Below are 19961 nucleotides of genomic sequence, written 5' to 3'. Positions count from 1 at the left end.
AAGGATTTAAATCTGAATATAATTATGCACTACACATAATTGTCTCACAACTGGAATTATGTGGTGAGAAAATCATCAAAGTGGATAAACAGGAAAATACATTTACCGCTTGCCACCTCGCGGATATAAACCTGTGGCAACAATATAAAAACCGTGACTTTACTCGATGTTCTCAATTGATATCCCTCCTACTTCTTACTAAACAAAATGGTAAGGTTTTAGTGAAAAACCACCTATCTCATCTTACGGGCACCACACCATTCCCTGAAGTGAACGCGGTTGTGTATAATAATCATAGACGTGGATGATAGGTATGATAATACCTATTGTTTTTGGTAGAAATCTCCCCCTCTTAGGCTTCGTTTTGATAAATAATGAGTGTGTTTATATTTTTGATTTGTATTTTGATAGGTTGATTGTGGATTGGAATGAAAAGCGGTGGAAAAAGGGGCTGAATTGGAGAAAATGTTCACCGACCTTTGTGTGCTAAAATGGTCATAACTTTCTGTAAAGTTATTAGAATTGAGCGAAACAAAAGGCATTGGAAACTAGACATCTCAAGATTTCTGTAGACTCCAAAATCATTCAAATCAGAGGTCATATGGAGAAGTTATGGTTGTTTGAAATTTTCCAGGACAAATCCAGAGATTTTGGTGAAGAAGTGTGCCTAGGCTCACGCCTAGGCGCACCATTTATGCACGCCCAGAATAATTTCATCCGCCCAGCCCAGGGAGCATTGATTTGAAGGGAATCGAAAATATGAGCTTGCGCCTAGACATGAATTCAACACGCCTAGGCGCAAAAAACAGCTTTTGGGCCAGCTTTAATTCGCGATTTGCCCTAGCCGCAAAACACTTTTGACACTTCGAATAGACTTTCTAGAGAACGAAAATAGAGGGGAAAGGTGATTCTTGGAGCTAGGAGGAGGCATTCTTCATTTGGTTTATTCATGCTTTTCTCATATATCTTCTTGTGTTTTTCTCTCTCTCTATGTGTAACTAAACCACCTTTGCCAAGGCTAGGATGAAGCCTTGGGTTTGATGACTTTGTGTATGACTTGATTTACATATATATATGAGTTGATTTGGGTATAAATCTTGTGTTTCTATGCTGTAATTTCTTCATGCTTGTTGTGTTTGACCAACACTTTAGGTTTTTGGATGAAATTGTTTGAAGAATTTACTTAGATATGTCAAGTAGATTATGCTTCTTGAAACTCTTGATTATGAATGTGTCTCCCTTTAATTAGGTGACAATTTATATGAATCCTAATCTCCATGGATCTTCATGAATTCCTTTGCATGTTTAGACCAATAAGATGGCTAGAATGTATTTAAGAATATCCAACCTAGACCAATAAGATGGCTAGTAATGAATTTTAGGGAGATTTTGGCTTAAGTGCTCTAAAACCGACTTAGGTACGGATTTGTTATGCCCGAATTAGCAAATGTGTGTGTGAATTTGTCTCTTTGCAAGTCATTTCCCAACGGGGATTCCGAAGCCTTGGTGTTCATCTCAAATTCATTAACTCATCTCATTCATATTAGTTGCATTAGTGATAGTTGCATTAGCGTAATTTGCATCCTTATTCCAAGAAAATACCAAGGACACTTTACTATTTGCTTGTCTTTAGTTCAATTGCTTAACCAAACAAACTTGAGTGAAACTTTACTCTTTTGCATTGTCCATACATACATAAAAGTATACATTTCGATTAGATATATCCCTGTGAATTCGACCCAACAAGTTTATGGCGCCATTGCTGGGGACGGTTGCTTATATTTGATCCATTTTAGTTTGTATACATAGATACTTACATACTTAGCTTAGTGCTTACTTACTTGATAATTAGTGATCCTTATACTATTCCTTCTTGTTTGTAGTTCATGCAAGGAAGGCTTTCTCAAGACATAGAAATTCTTCCTGTTGATCTAGACTTGGAACGTGCACGAAGGAACAAAAAGACAAGGACCCTCTTGGGGAGCACTCTCCCACTCGATCTATTTCTCCTACATCAAGTTCTAGTTCGTCTAGTGACAAAACTTTGGGAGAACATTCTGAACAAGTGAGCATGGCTAAAAATCATGAAGGAGTTGGCAACAATGCCAACAATGCAAATGCTCCTGTCACTATCATGGACTAACTACTCTATGCCACAATTCTCTACTAGACAATCTTGCATCGTCTATCCTACTATTCCTCCAAACCTCTCTTATGAGCTTAAATGTCATGTGATCGACATGTTTCCATCCTTTTCAGGAGTGGAAAATCAAGACGTCAGTGATCACATTGAATTTTTTTGGAGATTTGTGGCACTCAAAAAATCCAGGACATATCTGAAGAGTTCATACGGTTGAAGCTATTTTCTTTATCTCTTAAGAAAAGTGCTAAGATTTGGTTCAAGACTCTGCCAGCAAATTCTATCACTTCTTGGGATCAACTCTCTGCTAAGTTTATTCAGAAGTTCTATACTCAGTCAAGGACACAGAGGTTGAGAGATCAGATTTTCCACTTCAGGCAGAACAAGGGAGAACCACTCTTTCAAGCTTGGGAGCGATACAAGACTCTATTGATTGGTTGTCCACATCATCAGTTCTTGCCATGGTAGATTATCTCATACTTCTATCAACATCTGTCTGATGAATGCCGCCATAAGTTAGATGCAGCTGCTGGAGGAAATATTATGGCCAAGGAACCGACTGAGGCTAATGAAATTATTGAGAATGTGGTGGCGAATTCCTCACAATGGGATAGTCGTGATCTTGATATTTCTAGACACACTGTTTATGAGGCTGGTACTTCAAATACAGAGATGACATCTGTTGGCTAGAAAATTGGATGTGGTAGTCACTTTGTTGAGCAGAAATTTGGAGTCATGTGGCATTTGTGGAAGCACTGATCATCCTACTCATGTATGTTCTAGAAGTGGAACATTTCCTGAAGTTGAGGCTAATGTAGTTCAACCTTTTCATAGGCAACAAAATGATCCATTCTCTCACACCTATAACCCAGGATGGAAGAGTCACCCCAATTTCTCCTATGCTTTACCCCATAATTTCAACCAAGGGCCTAGACCTTGGCAAGCTCCACCACAAGCACCATCTTCTCAAGATGCAAAGAAGTCTACTATGGAGGACCTTATCACCCAACTTGCTCCATCACAAGTCATAATGCAGCATTCCCAAGCGGAGATGAGCAATTCAATGACTCGGTTGCAACAAACTGTTTCTAGTAATACTCTGTCCATCTCAAAGCTTGAAATGCAAGTAGGACAACTCACTAATGCATTGAGTGAAAGACAGTTGAGAAAGCTCCCAAGTCAACCTGAGGTAAATCCCAAGAAGCATGAAGATGTTAATGCTATTACTGTTTTGCGAAGTGGATAACAAGATTGAGTATAAGAAGCTTGAAGGTGAGAGTCATGATGAGCCTATAGTGGTGGAGCCAAGTGCTTCGACAATACCTTATGTTAAGAAGGATAAGCCAAAAGTAGAAGAGTATGTTCCAAAAGTGTCTTTCCCATCTCGTCTTGCACCGGCTAAGAAAAGCAAGTATAATAGGGATATTTTTGAAGTTTTGAAGAAAGTGGAGATTAATATACCTCTCATTGAGGCTATTAAGTCCATTCCTCAATATGCCAAATTTCTTAAGGAGTTGTGCACCAACAAGAAGAAAGTATGTGAGCATGAGAAAGTCTTTTTGTCAGAAGAGACGAGTGTCATTTTGCAAAGGAAACTACCTCCAAAGTTGAAGGATCCAGGTAGCTTAACAATTTCATGCACCATTGGTGCGCATAAAATTGAGAAGGCATTGCTTGATCTTGGGGCTAGTGTGAACATTATGCCCCACTCCATCTTTCAAACCATGAACATAGGGAATCTGCAGCCCACTTTAGTTTCTCTTCAGCTAGCCGATCGTTCCATTGTTTACCCTCTTGGCATTATTGAAGACGTGTTGGTTAAAGTTGGTGAATTCATTATTCCAGTGGATTTCTTGGTTTTGGAGATGGAAAATCACCCTATTCCAGGGAAAGACTTGCCTATCATTTTGGGGCGCAGTTTTACGGCTACCACAAAGACCATTATAGATGTGGAAAAGGGCATGCTCACAATGACAGTCTTTGACAAGACCATGGAGTTCAAAATCTTTAAGGCTATGAAGATTCCAGATGTCATTAGGGAATGCCTTCATGTTGATATGGTTGGTGCTATGGATTTAATTGCAAGCGCACAAATCGCACAAGTCATAAAGAGGTGAGTAAATTATCGTTTCCACTAGGGATGTGTTGGCAATAGAAATCAATGTCAAACTAGTAACAACTATGCAAATTGGGGAAAGGTTTCGTGGTTTGTTTTGATTTTTAACTACACTAATTTAAAAAGAACAAAGACAAATCAAACACAAGTATGAAATCAAGGATGGAAAGCACTAGGGTACTTAACGTCACCTCACCTATCCAATTCAATTCCCTTGGTCCCTTGATCCCTAATTCCTCTCTCTATAATAACAATCGATTTTCCAACTGATTCAATGTTCTATTCCTAGATACATCAAACGTATTTTCAATATAAATCCCTGTTATTCCTAACAATCGGATTAATATATCAAAACCCATTAAGAACTATGAAAATCATTTAACGATTGCATAAGTCACAAACCTATATTCCTATGGTTCATGCACCCTATGTCATCTATGGCTTGAGGCAAAACCTAGATATCTCCTTCCGGTCTCAATCTAGGCAGCAAATCAATTGAATGATGGCCAAACATTCAAAAGCATTAATCACACCCATAGACAATCAATATAGAGAGAGAAATCAAGAAATAAGGAAACCAAGTTTATTGAATCTTCAAGGTTTGGTTACATTAAGACCCTAGTAAGAAATCCAGCCACTCATGTAAGCAAAATACATCATTAAACAAAGGAAATCAACCATAGAAACTAGGATAGAAAAGGAGAGAGAAAACCCCCTTGTAGACCCTCTTCTTTTCCAAGCTCCAATGGTGGCCTCCAAGCTCTCCAATGGTAGTAGAATGAAATCCATCTCCAAGAACTCCCCAAAAACCCTATTTTATGCCCTTTTATACTTCCCCAAACTCTTATGTCATTTTCAAAACAAGTTGGGGTCGTTTTGGCTTCCAAACAAGTGAATTCGGAACTTTTTCACGAAACTACGCGTGCTATGAATAGTACCTCCGATCGATCGGTAATATTTCCGATCGATCGGAAATACAATCTACCTTCAAGATTTTTTGGGTATTTTGGCAGGTCCGATCGATCGGGAATGGCTCCGATCGATCGGGAATGGCTCCGATCGATCGGGAATGGCTCCGATCGATCAGAAATCAGTTCTGGACTCCAAATCTTCATTTTGCACTCTTTTCCTCCCTTTCTTGCCTTGGCACCTACAATATGCAAATATACTTTTCTTAGGCAATATCAACTCTTAATCAACTCAAAATGGGATGAACTCATGTGTAAAAGATGTGCAAATGTATGTATATATTTGGCACATCAGTTGGCCATGAGAGAGTGAATCTATTGACAAAAATGACTTCAAGTGATGAGGTTATGGAATGTGTGGTTGGTGATGGCATTGAAAGCAAAAAGACCCCATCATCGCCAATATCCAACGAGCTAGTGGCTACTTCCTTTGTTACTAGCAAGCTATCTCCAACTTTGAAATGCGTGCGGACAAGAGCAAGGAAGTTAAAAAAAAAAACATGCTCTAAAACAACGTTGAGATGTAAAGCAAGTGCTCCTTTTGAGACATTGAAATTGTCCATCCATGGTACTTTCACAATAACGAATTCTAAGATAAAAAAGGGTGGAAATTTGTGGCTCACGAACTTGAATTCTGTGGGCCAAATGTTTCGGGGATTCTGAAGGGAAAGTATCATGTGCACCATCCTCCTTGATTTGTTTCCCAAGAATTGTTGTGAAAGTGTTGAGACTTGTGGTGATTTCTCTGAATCAAGTTGTCTCTCTCCTTATCTAAAACAAGAGTTGTGTTTAAGCTTTCTCCCTCCCTTTATTTATTTGTATTGACAACCATGCATGTTCTTAAAATTTGGGGTGGGAGTTTGCTTAAACTGTTAAGTGTTGATGCATACATGTTTGATTTTGTAGGTACAGCTACGTCTGGCTTAAGACACTAAATTTAGCGCTACTTGGGAGGCAACCCAATGAATCTTTGTATCCTTTTGTGCTTCATAGTTCTTTTTTATTGAATTTTTTTTTGTGTGGATATAAGTTTAAATATGTTGGAATCTGGTTGTAGGGTATTTAAAATTTTTGGGCATTCTGTTTACAACGAGGCTGTTCTAGGCGCGACATCCACACGCCTAGGTGCGGCATGCCTAGGCATGAATTCAACACGCTTAGGCGCAAAAAAAAGTTTTTGGGTCAGCTTTAATTCGGGATTTGCCCTAACCGTAGAACACTTTTGACACTTTGAACAGACTTTCTGGAGAGCGAAAATAGAGAGCAAAGGTGATTCTTGGAGCTAGGAGGAGAGATTCTTCAGCCCAACTTGGATCTTCTCAACTCATTGGGTTTATTCATGTTTTTCTCATCTATCTTCTTGTGTTTTTCTCTCTCTATGTGTAACTAAACCACCTTTGCCAAGGCTAGGATGAAGCCTTGGGTTTGACGGCTTTGTGTATGACTTGATTTACATATATATGAGTTGATTTGGGTATAAATCTTGTGTTTCTATGCTTGATTGCAATTTCTTCATGCTTGTTGTGTTTGGCCAACACTTTAGGTTTTGGATGAAATTGTTTGAAGAATTTACTTAGACGGTAATGTGTCAAGTAGATTATGCTTCTTGAAACTCTTGATTATGAATGTGTCTCCCTTTAATTAGGTGACAATTTATATGAATCCTAATCTCTATGGAACTTCATGAATTCCTTTGCATGTTTAGACCAATAAGATGGCTAGAATGTATTTAGGAATATCCTACCTAGACCAATAAGATGGCTAGTAATCGATTTTAGGGAGATTTGGCTTAAGTGCTCTAAAACCGACTTAGGTAAGGATTTTTTTTGTCCGAATTAGCAAATGTGTGTGTGAATTTGTCTCTTTACAAGTCATTTCCCAAGGGGGATTCTGAAGCCTTGGTGTTCATATCATATTCATTAACTCATCTCATTCATATTAGTTGCATTAGTGATAGTTGCATTAGCGTAATTTGCATCCTTATTCCAAGAAAATACCAAGAACACTTTACTATTTGCTTGTCTTTAGTTCAATTGCTAAACCAAACAAACTTGAGTGAAACTTTACTCTTTTGCATTGTCCATACATACATACAAGTATACATTTGGATTAGACATAACTCCGTCCCTGTGGATTCGACCCTTGCTTATCATTGTGCTGTAGTCGCCTACTAGTACACTTGCTAGTAAGGTTAATTTAGACCCAACAGTGGAAGTGGTGGAAAAAGAGGACGAGACCGCGGTTATGGCTGTCAACATCGAGGAGGTAATTATTTTCAGCCATACCACTAGAAGATGTATGATTCTGAAACAAGTCAAAAAAATAAACCATCCCTCCAGAAGAAGTATGATGTAGAATTAAGTCAACAGAATGAAAAACGTTTACAATATAAACCCCAAAAGGGTACTGAGGAGACTTGTTTCATATGTGGTGCTCCAGGACATTGGTCGCACCTGTCGTATGCCTAGGCATTTAGTTGGTCTATACCAAGCCTCCATCAAGGGAAAAGCAAAAGTTGTGGAAACAAATTTTATAGACTTCGATGATCTTGATATTACTGATGAATTTACACATTTGAATGTCTATGATTTCTTTGAGAATAATCCAAATGGTAAATCCATATAAACTATAGTTATTTATCCAAGTGTGTGGTATTTAAATTTATGCATGCATGCTATATATAATCATATTATTAAATAAAAATTTGTGTGCTATATTATATATTGAAATAAAATAATATCACCAAGAAATCGTTAATCCGAGTGGTAGGGATCTTAGATTGTGGCTATAAAGTCCCAGGATCAAATCTCCATAGTGACAATGATTTCAAGTTTTTTATTCATTTATATGTTTAAATTATATTACATCAGTAAGTAATTTATGTCATATTTTCTTGTTCTAGAATTATGACTCACAACAAAGCATTGCATGATTGTCACTTGAATGGTGAAGACATGTGTTTGATAGATAGTGCAACAACACATACTATCCTACAATATGAGAAATATTTCTTACATTTGACATTGCTTGAAGCAAATGTTGATACTATCTCAGGCACATCAAAACTAATTGAAGGCTCCAAAAGAGCTAATATCATATTGCCTAAAGGAACAAAAATATATATTGAGGAAGCATTATACGCTCCTAAATCAAAGAGGAACTTACTAAGTTTCAAAGATATTCGTAAGAATGGATATCATTTTGAGTCTGGAAGTGAAGGTAATACAGATTATCTATATATTACTTCCATTATTTCAAGCCAAAGCTAGTAGTAGAAAATCTTGTAGCTTTCTCTTCGTGTTTATACTACACAAGTATAAAATGGATCGAAACACATGTTGTGATCAAAAGAAGTGCTCTAATCCAAAGGAATCTCTACTTTGGCATGACCGTCTTGGTCACCTAGGTTCTACTTTGATGTATAGAATAATTGAAAATACAAATGGACATCCATTAAGAAATCAACAGTTTCTTTTACCTAAAGATCACTTGTGTGTTGCTTGTTTACAAGGAAAGTTAATTGTGAGACCATTTATCCTAAAGGTAGGTGTTGAATCTCCTAACTTCTTTCATGGAGATATATGTGGACCTATTCATCCATCATGTGGACCATTTCATTACTTTACAGTTCTGATAGATGCATAATCTAAATGGTCACACGTGTGTTTATTATCTACTCATAATGTTGCATTTGCCAGATTCTTAGCTCAAATAATTCACTTACATGCACAGTTTCCTTATTATCCTATTAAGTCTGTTCGTTTAGATAATGCTGGTGAATTTACTTCTCAAGCATTCATTGATTATTGCATGGCATTAGGGATAGATGTTGAACATCCTGTTGCATATACTTATACTCAAAATGGTTTAGCTTAATCACTTATAAAGCGTCTTTAATTGATTGCTTGACCTATGCTCTTAAAAAGTAAATTATATTATGACACTTGAGGACATGCAATATTGCATGCTTCATCATTAATTAGAGTTAGACCATATGCTCATAATTCATATTCAACATTACAATTAATATTAGGTTATCAACCTAATATTTCACATTTTCATGTTTTTGCTTGTGCTGTTTGTGTTCCTATTTCACTCACCTCCACAGCGCACTAAGATGGGCCACAACGTTAATTTATGTTGGTTTTGATTCCCCTTCTATCATTCAATATCTTGAACCATTAACTAATGATGTTTTTAAAGCCAGGTTTGTTGATTGTCATTTTGATGAGTCTAATTTTTCTTCATTAGGAAGAAAAGATACTCAACCATATAAGCATGATGACATTTCTTGGAATACTATGACACATGCTCATTTTGATCCCCGAACAAATCAATATGAACTTGAAGTTCAGAAAAGTATTCATTTACAAGGCAAGCTCTGTTTAGAAATGCAACTGCACGTATCAATATCCCTGAAGACGAACAACAAGTGATTATTTGAAACCACATCAGAAATGTGGATGACCACTGGAGCTAAAGATAAAATTCCCCAAAAGAGAAATATATAAATTTCTACTAGAGTTCTAACAGAGCTTGCTTCAGAAGAGCATATTCCTCATGTAGAGAATACTCTTATAGAGATTACTCCTGAAGGGAATGTATGTTCTAATCCCCAACCTTCTAAAAAAATATCTCCTGAAGAGATACAGGTACCTGATGATAATAATAATGAGAGCTCAATATCTCAAGAAGGTTGTTGGGATAAAAGTAAGGTTATTGTAGATAATGTATTCGCTTATCCAATTGCTACAGACATGACCAGAAGTAATGAGGATCCCGAGCCTAAATTGTCGATGAATGTCGATATAGAAGTGATTGGCCAAAATGGAAAGAAGCTATAACAGCAGAGTTAAATTCTCTATCAAAAAGAGAAGTTTTTGGACCTGTAGTCCAGACACCAAAAGATGTACAACCCAAAGGATACAAATGGGTATTCGTGCGCAAGCGAAATGAGAATAATGAAATTACTCATTATAAAGCGAGATTTGTAGCACAAGGTTTCTCGCAGAGGCCTGGAATTGATTATGATGAAACATATTCTCCTATCATGGATGGAATCACATTCAGATTCCTAATTGGCTTAACAGTCGTTGAACGACTGAATATGCGTCTTATGGACGTTGTAATAACTAATTTATATGGCTCACTAGACAATGATATCTATATGAGAGTCCCAAAAGGATTTCATTTGCCTGAAGCAAAGTCTAAAGGATTATGCCCAATCAAACTTCAGCGTTCATTATATAGGTTGAAACAATCCGGGTGCTTGTGGTACAACCGATTAAGTGAATACCTGGTTAAAGAAGGATTCACAAATGATCCGATTTGTCTATGCATTTTTATTAAAAAGTCAGAATCCAGATTTGTTATAATCGTTGTTTATGTTGATGATTTAAATTTAGTTGGGACTTCTGAAGAGCTCACTAAAGCTAGTGATTATTTAAATGCATAATTCGAGATGAAAGATTTAGGAAAGACAAAATATTGTCTTGGTCTTTAGATTGAACATTTGAACAATGATATCTTTCTTCACCAAACCACTTATACTGAAAAAGTACTGAACCAGTTCTATATTAATAAAGTTCACGTTGTGAGCTCTCCAATGATAGTTCATTTGCTTGATGTTAAGAAAGATCCATTTCGACCTCAATATGAGGGGGAGCCATTACTTGATCTAGAAGCACCATATTTAAGTGCAATTGGATCGTTGATGTATCTAGCCAATTGTACACGACCAGATATTGCATTTACTGTCAATTTACTAGCAAGATTTAGTTCTGCTCGTACGCGACAACACTGGAATGGAATTAAGCATATTCTACGTTATTTTAGAGGTATAACCAATTTGGGTCTATTTTACTCAATTGATCCAAAGTCTCAGATTGTTGGGTATGTAGATGCTGGTTATCATTATGATCCTCACAGTGCAAAGTCTCAGACTAGTTATGTATTTCTTTATGGAAATACTGTTATTTCTTGGAAATCAGTGAAACATACAATTTCAGCAACTTCTTCTAATCATTCCGAGATACTTGCAATTCATGAAGCTAGTCGGGAATGTGTGTGGCTAAGATCAATGATTTCACATATTCAAGAAAAGTGTGGATTACAATCAGTTAAGAGTATTCCAATAGTCTTGTATGAAGACAATGTTGCATGTATAGCACAGCTCCGAGGAGGATACATGAAGGGAGATAAAACTAGACACATCTTTCTAAAAATTTTCTTTACACATGACCTCCAAAAAAGTGGTGATATGGATGTTCGACAAATTCGATCTTCTGATAATCTAGCAAATTTATTCACCAAGGCACTACCACCTGCAACATTTAAGAATTGGTCTATAGCATTGGAATGCGATAGCTCAAAGATCTTGTTGAATCAGGGGAGTAAAGACGTGAATACAATGGTATGGATTGTACTCTTTTTCCTTTCCTTAAAAAGGTTTTAACGAGACATATTCTTTGTGTATGTGGTCATTTAAGGGTGAGTGTTATAAATTACTCTTAAATGACTGATCACATATGAATGTCTCAAAACATAAATATGAGAGACTCATATAAAAGTTGCAATAGTTATTACAATATGAGGAAATATTGAAAAAGTGATTTGATCTTTTTTTCATAGACATAAGGTATCTTTGTAATTGATACGAGTAAACAGTGCAAGAATAAACAATCTATCTCTTGTTCTCTTGGTTTAAATCCTGAAATGGAAAGTTTTCTTCTTTACAACAACTCTTTAGTTTTAAGTCTTAACCCTCTTTTCCTTGTCATCTCTCTCATCTCGCGCTCTCTCTCGTCGCTTCACTCAACCACATACATAAACCACAAATTATTGAAATTTTTTCTTCTTCTCAACCGGATCAGATCACAAATTCCCTCATAAACCTACATTTCACTCGCTACTTCCAATTTCAGCTTCGAATTCTGGTTTTTATTGCCACAGATCTGACTCCGATGAGCCGCCATCACTATTTTGACTCCCGAAAATGGTGAATTGTTGGTTTCTGGAGGCACGCGCCACTGTGAGGGAGAGGGAGTAGGGTCTTCTTGTTAATTGGGAGGGGGTGGAGTGCTGTGGATACCTGCTATGGCTGCTTTGCAGAGAGTGGCGTCCAGTGTGGGCACCAGTGCCAGTGGCTATGGGTCCTCGAAGGGTGCTAGCGTGGCAGTTTCTGACCAATTCCCGGTGGATTTGAGGGTACTCGTGGTGGACGACGACGTCCCTTGCTTGCGGATTCTTGAGAAGATGCTACGTCGGTGTCTGTATCGCGGTCAGTAGCTTCTCTCTTTCAGCTCTACGTTTCTTTTTTATGGGTTTGTGGTTTCGTTGAGTAGAAAATTTGCAGTCCTATGAATTTCGTGTTGGTTTAAGCTATTGAAGGAAGTTCTGGACAATCAAAAGGAATTTATGTCAGACTATCATGTTAATGATTTCATGAAGTCACTCTGAATAGTTTTATAATTTAGTATTCTGAGTGTTTCCTTTACACCAGCATAGTGAGAGGCTGTTTCCTAGAATTGAACCATGACCGCTAGGCAAGGGGTTCGTTTTTATTTGTCATTGAATTAAAACTAAAACCATCATCTTCGGGATCTGTCATGCCTAACGTGTTCAATCCTTTAACTTCCTGCTTCCTTGCTGCAGTTACACCCTGCTCAAAGGCTACCATGGCTCTGAGTCTGCTACGGGAAAGGAAAGGTTATTTTGATGTGGTACTGAGTGATGTCCACATGCCTGATATGGATGGCTATAAGCTTTTAGAACATGTTGGGCTGGAAATGGACCTTCCTGTAATAAGTGAGTATTGATCTTATTTTGTAAGAAATTTTAAGCTTTGCTCCAATGCTTAACTTGAAGTTTAACTGCAGTGATGTCTGCGGATGGGAGGACAAGCGCTGTAATGAAGGGTATCAGACACGGGGCTTGTGATTATTTGATTAAGCCTATTCGTGAGGAAGAACTCAAGAATATATGGCAGCATGTTGTGAGGAAAAAATGGAATGAAAATAGAGAAATTGAACATTCTGGAAGCGTAGAAGACAATGATCAACATAAAGATGGAAATGATGATATTGAATATGCTTCTTCTGTTAATGATGGTATGGAAGGAACTGTTAAGGCACAGAAAAAGCGGAGCAACTCTAAGGAAGAAGATGATGGGGAGCTAGAAAATGATGATCCCACAACATCGAAGAAACCACGTGTTGTTTGGTCAGTGGAGCTACATCAGCAATTTGTTGGTGCTGTCAACCAGCTTGGAATTGATAGTATGATATTCAAAAACTTGTCCCTATTGATAGTTTTTGTGTATAGTTTAGCACTATATACCGTTATGTGTGAGTGTGTGTGTATGTTGTCTTACTTCATTCTACTCATTTTGAGAAATTTATGGTTTCTATTTCAGAAGCTGTACCAAAGAGAATTCTTGAATTGATGAATGTACCTGGCTTAACGAGAGAAAATGTGGCAAGTCATCTGCAGGTGTGGTTCTTCTGTCTTTTATTTATTTATTTTTAAAATTTAGTTGGTTATTGATTTTGAGAAACTTTGATTTTCAACTATTACTAATTTATGTTTTGCTTTGTCCAAACTATTCTAATAGTTATGATGAAGGAAGATACACAAATATGTAGAAGAATTTAACTACACAAATCAACCCCCACGGGGCATTCTCCGTAAGTGGATACTCATGATTAGAGAAATAACGGTATTTCGTAGCATACAAGCATCAAGCTAGTAGGATTTATTGACATTGTAGGACATGTGAGAGCTTAGTTAAACCCATTAGGTTATAGACACTCTCTTTAGCTAATTCATAAAAAGTCTTTAACTAATTCATAAAAGTATCAAAGTTTCATGGAATTATTTAATGAAACAGAATAGGTTCAACGAGCAGCAGAGTCTTTTATAATCCCTCATCACAACCAGAAAGGGGAATACTGGGATATCTGTTTAAGATATGATTGAAATAGAAACTAGTTAAGTGGAAAGAAGTTCTAGTAATGTTGAAAATAATTTATTTGACAATGTTAAACCTCAATATCTATATTATTGTGGCTACAAAAATCAATCTTTGACTGCGAATTGACTTGTTACATGCTGGTAGTTCTCCTCTTCCTTTTTTTTTTGAAAGTTTTGTATCAATTGCTTTTATGGAAATGCCTTGCTTTAACAAAGTCAAACCTTCACTTATGGAGCACGAGTCACGAGTTTGATTCGTAGCCTCGTAGGCTACGGGCTACCTCCAACATAACATACGTATGAAAAAATTTCAGTTGGGCTAATGGATATATAAATATAAACATGTATGTGTGTATATATATATATATATATATATTTGTTTTTAAATTCCACCAGCTACACACATGAATGAGAATTTCAATGACGTTCGAATTAATAGTTTTTTTCATTCTCGTTGGTGAGAAAACTTTCTCATTGACGATAAGCAAAACTCTTGGTCCTAAAAGATAATCTATGGTTAGAAAATGTCTCTACTAGCGGATGGTTACAACCTTTAGGCTCCAGTAGTCCTGGCAACTATTGTCTTCTTTCACTTCAGCTTAGCTACATCATCTTATTAGCGAGCTTTGACTTCGTTCGATTATGTGTTTTATAAGAGGGGAATAAAATGAAAATGATAGCATAGCCACTTGGTGTTGTTAAGGATACTATGGGGAAGTTCCTTGGACATAGATATTTGCATGCAGATATGTTTGAGCACAATTTTATGCTCTTCTTGCTGGTCATGCTTGTTTTGAGGGTCAACTTCATCCCCTGACCCATGTCCCACATTTTACCTTCTAGCATATACCACTAAATTTTCTAGTTTACATTACGAGTTGTTAGGAAGTCTACAACTCCACATCCAATTCCTTGTGTGGTCCTTTGTTATCCGTGTACCATTTCTTTTTCTCAAATTTATTTGATCGAAGTAAAAACAGTTGATCATTCCTCTTGTCCCTCGCAATTTGAAATGCATGCTCATAACCCAAATATGTAGGATCACTTAGAAGAGCTTGTTCTCCTCTCTTTCCTTTCTCTTTTTGCCGGATATAGTTTGTTATACTAATCTTTCATGCCTGTATTCTAGTGGCTTTTGATTCTTCTGTTACATCGTCGTTTCTTCCGGCCTTATTTATTTATTTATTTTGAGAGAGGGAGGTGGGCAGTCGGGGGATTCTAGTGCTCTTGCACCAGTCACAATTTCTTGGGGCCATTAATTTAGCCTCCTTGCACTTCGTCTTGGTGGTAAAAAAGGTAAACAACTCCCGTGCACAAGGCTCCCGTAGTGAGTGGGAACGAGGACATGGAGGATGTTTTGCAGCCCTTAACCCCCCCCCCCCCACATAATATGTGGAGAGCTATTTCTAGGAATTGAACCTGCGACCTCTAGGTTGCACTACTACAACTCCTTGGTCTTGGTGCTTTAATAAAATTCTTTTTGCGTTGTAAAAAACCAATAGTGGAAGGTTAAACCTCTAAGTTTGGCATTTATCGTGTTTAATCTCTGGAATTTGAAAGGATCACTCTTATCCTCAAACTTTTGGATGAATTAGAGATTTAGAGTTCATAGATGTCTAGAGCAAAGTCAATCCCTTGTCAAGTCCTCACTCATCTCATCCTTAACAAATCTGGACTTGCTCCTTCCTCCTCTTTTCACAAATGTATCATATCTACAGGTATCATGCAAATTTAATGAGATCTTCAGACAAGGGTACACAGTACTCAAAGTGGAATAATTACCATTCCAAAAAGTTACGAACTTCCCATTTCCAGTTTTGGAGAAGGTGATGAGTGTATTGTGTACTGACCATCCACAACTGATATATTTCATTCCTGCAAAAATGTTCTATGCTTTATTTCTTTCCACCAATCCTCTCTACTACTTTCCTTCCTACCAAATAAGCATGATGGGTGGAATAGTTTGTTATCGACAGGGATGAAACGTATGTTTTATATCTTTGGTCTTCATTTGTTGGTTGATATGTTTAATATTTGTCAATTGAACCCAAATGATTTTTTTTTTACAGAAATTCAGGCTATATTTGAAGAGATTAAGTGGAGCAGCGCAACAAGGTGGGATTCCTAACACCTTTTGTGGAACTGCAGAGCCAAATCTGAGTGTTGGGTCACTTGGAAGATTTGACATTCAGGCTTTGGCTGCATCTGGCCAAATTCCTCCACAGACATTAGCAGCCCTTCACGCTGAACTTCTAGGTCAACCAACGGGTGGCCTAGTTACAGCAATAGAGCAGCAAACTCTTCTCCAAGCATCCCTGCAGGGGCCCAAGTGTATCCCTGTTGAACGTGGTGTGGCATTTGGTCAGCCTTTAGTGAAATGCCATTCCAACATATCCAAACATTTGCCACATTCTACTGTGTCAGTTGAAGATGCTCCTTCAGGGTTTGGAGTCTGGTCTTGTAATGGTTTTGGTACTGTTGGAACTGGTAGCAATTCTAGTGGTATTGGCACTCAGAATAGTAACATGTTAATTGATATATTGCAACAACAGCAAGGACGACGGCAAAAACTGCCTCCACAACTACAGCAGCTAAGGTCTTCGCTGCCAGAGCCCAGCCGTTCAATAACTGTGCAGCCATCTTGCCTTGTGTTGCCCCTTTTGTCTTCAACCAGTTTCCAGTCAGCAAATAGTCCTACTTCTGTAAATAAAAATTGCAACTTTAATAAGATTTCTGCTGCAGATTACAGTTTTCTCTCAACTCAATCAAATAACTCAGTGCATATTGGACAAATAACAGATGGAGATTGCAAAAATACAGGCATTCATAGTGGGTACGCAGGCCCTTGTTCTTTATCTCCTTCCGTCTCTTCTTGTTCAGTGAATGCTGACGGTAGCACAGCTCAGAAAATTCAGAACTCAACCAAGACATTTAAAGCTGTGGGTCATATGTCAGGGCCTGTTCTTGATGGGTGTGATGTTCCTGGTTCTTATGCTACTAAGCCAGGTGAATTACTGGATCAGAATCCCCTTAAAAATCTTGGATTTGTTGGTAAAGGGACCTGCATTCCAAGCCGGTTTGCAGCTGATGAATTTGAATCACCAATTGGCAATTTTAAAATAGTTAAAAACCCTATGGAGAACAACATTAATGTAGTGAAGCAGGAGGCAAATATGGAGTATATGGACAGTGTTGACTTGGGCATCCCAGTGTTGCGGAAATTTTCTTCCAATGACCTCACTAGTGTTTTCACTGAATAGGTAAGTAATTTACTTAGGTTTCACATTTTTTCCTTTCTGCTTATGTTATTCATAATTCCCGATATGCCTTTTCTAGTAAGTCCATGTTGGCTTCTTCCATTTTGATTTTATTGATACAGTTATTGAGGTAATGACATGGAGTGGTTATTTTCTTTGCTAATTGTACTGATGGGAGGTTTTTTTTTACCTGGACTTCACTTATGAATTATGATGATGATCACTACATGGTCTTTCAATGTCCATGTGATTCATAATTGGCATTTGAGTGACATTTCTTTTCAAGATTACTTGTTCTTAACCCATCCTTCTGTCATAGGTTATCTCCTTCTCTCTATCCCCCATTTGCTTAGTAAAATTAAAAGTACATTTAGAGACAAGAGGGTAACAGGCCTATGAACAAATATTTTCGTTTGAAAAATTCAAGAAATCATTAATATCTGTCTCCCTGCCAAATTGTACACATAGTCTCACAAGATCCGTATTTTTATTTTCTTGGCGTGGGAGCCATCTTTTTCTTGAGCGTTAGTCTAGGCATGTTTTCCCCTTCAATGCTATTCCATTTCTTCACAGCCTCTTGAACCAGAAAAGAAAGCATGTATAACTCTTAATATGACAATTTCCTTAAACTTTGTTTCTTCGATTTCTTTATCTTGGCCACCATCCTCCAAGATCCTTGAGTATTTTCTTTAATTTCTGTTATAGAGAAATGCAGACACAGTTAAGCTTTTTGTACAAGAAAGTCCATGATGTTTTAGCTTTTTAGGCAATAACTAAAATTGTCAGCCTAGGCTTTTGGTATCCTTGAGTAAGGGTGTTATTGAAAGGAAGTCCATGCTATTTAACTTTTTACTGAGACTAGCGATGGTGCTTTCGGTATGCCATTGCCGCTGTGTCAAGTGGATGGAGCCCTATCTTGAATGCAGAAAAGCCTTCTTGTCGGCGCTCAAACATACATGTGCATGTCCTCTAACTGGCATCCATCTTCCTGCATTTGATAATTGTGGTGTGGATATCAGGATATGTGTACTACTATACATAATTGCATACAATTAACATAAGATTTGGAAGCTTCTGACTGGAATCCATATTAGCTGAATATTTTGGAATTTTCTTTTCTACCTCTGAATGGAGCCTGGGAATACCAAATACACATAATAATGCTTAAAATTGATAAATGGGATTGAAAGTGGCTGTAAGTGGTTATGCAGTATCTTCAGATGGCTTTTTGTTTATTCCTGCAATTACTTTTGGGTAGAGACATCGTTTTATGTAAAAAATGCTTCCACTCTTCTTTATTGGAAAAAGATATTCTAAAGCATGCAATCTATTATTGGTTGGGTTTCTAATTAATTATCATTGACAACAGGCTTGCCATGCTCTTGCCTTTTGCACAAATGGGACAATTTGTTTCTAGCCTTTGAATTTCCAGGAGGTATTCCAGCTGAAATTTGTACATTATTTTCACTCTAGACTTGATTTCAGTTGCTGCAACAGTCTTCTTAGGTTGCATTATGGAGTCTCAGTATCTGAATATATGGAGGCCAGAGGTCAATTATAATGTTCTGAAGTCTGTCTTACTTCTGTAGGAAAAATAAAAACTTTGGATTCTATCAGCTTGGAATGTTAAATATGATGGCTTCTCGCCATCGTAATCGTGTAATTTATCAGCTTGATCGATGATGAGATGCTCATTTATTTATTGTGTACAAATTGTGTAGGTGTAAATTATGTTTTTCTCTGATTTGTTGTTTCACTTTTTGATTTTTTTTTTTTGTGGTGCAAAATCTGTTGGTTGGAAGTTATCATAAACCATTTAACAAAGATATTTTTCTTTTACTAGCTCTTGGACAAGACTTTTCTTTCATTGTTTTTTGGTTGAATAATATTGATTCTATTATTATGTTTTTGACGTGTGGAATTCTTTGAACCTTTAATTTGTTTGAAATCCTAAGGAGTGGTGGCTTTAAGCTCTAGGATCAAGCATATTCATTGAAGTTGCTTGGCAGACCAGAAAACCACTCAATAAATCAATCACTTGTGGTTTTGAAGTAACAAATGGCCCGCGACAACCATGTTTGGATTCCGAACCTACGTATCATTATAGGGGTGACAAAGAAAATTGGTTTCGGGTTGGAAAATATTACGTGTTTATGAAATATTTACAAGGTCGAACTTTAATCCGAATTGGATGTCGGATGTACTTAAATGATCAAACCCGGATTGATTTAATTCCAGACAAGTAAATCGGATAATAATCTAATCTGGGGTTCAAACAAGATTTATGTGTTTAAACTTAGAACTGATTTTAAACCCCACAAAATTATTATTTTTTTCGACGCAAACTTCGAAATATAATTTATGTCTAAACGTAATTTAATCTGGGTTGAACAATTTGGTCATTTAGATTGGACAGAGTTTGTCTAAACTTGATTTAATCTGGATCGGATAAATTCGATCATCAGAACTGGATGAGTTTTCCCACCCTACGTATCAATCTTTTGTAATGA

General features: G+C 37.1%; 1 protein-coding gene and 1 non-coding gene across 2 annotated transcripts; one reads left to right on the top strand and one right to left on the bottom strand.

Moving 5' to 3' along the window:
- Nucleotides 1-2488: 2488 nt before the first annotated feature.
- Nucleotides 2489-2595, bottom strand: LOC119995730. Its single transcript, XR_005467692.1, has one exon. It is a non-coding gene; the product is annotated as a small nucleolar RNA R71 (small nucleolar RNA).
- A 9358-nt stretch (nt 2596-11953) lies between these two features.
- LOC119995012 (two-component response regulator ORR21) lies at nt 11954-19195 on the top strand. Its single transcript, XM_038841369.1, has 6 exons — nt 11954-12503; nt 12878-13030; nt 13102-13500; nt 13638-13714; nt 16264-17454; nt 18821-19195. The coding sequence occupies exons 1-5, from the start codon at nt 12320-12322 to the stop codon at nt 17452-17454; spliced, it is 2004 nt and encodes a 667-aa protein (XP_038697297.1). The 5' UTR covers nt 11954-12319; the 3' UTR covers nt 18821-19195.
- The last annotated feature ends 766 nt before the right edge of the window (nt 19196-19961 follow it).

This window comes from Tripterygium wilfordii, chromosome 3 (genome assembly GCF_013401445.1).
Source record: "Tripterygium wilfordii isolate XIE 37 chromosome 3, ASM1340144v1, whole genome shotgun sequence".
NCBI lineage: Eukaryota > Viridiplantae > Streptophyta > Magnoliopsida > Celastrales > Celastraceae > Tripterygium > Tripterygium wilfordii.
Note: the sequence above shows the minus strand (reverse complement) of the source record. Positions and strands in the feature narration are given on the sequence as shown.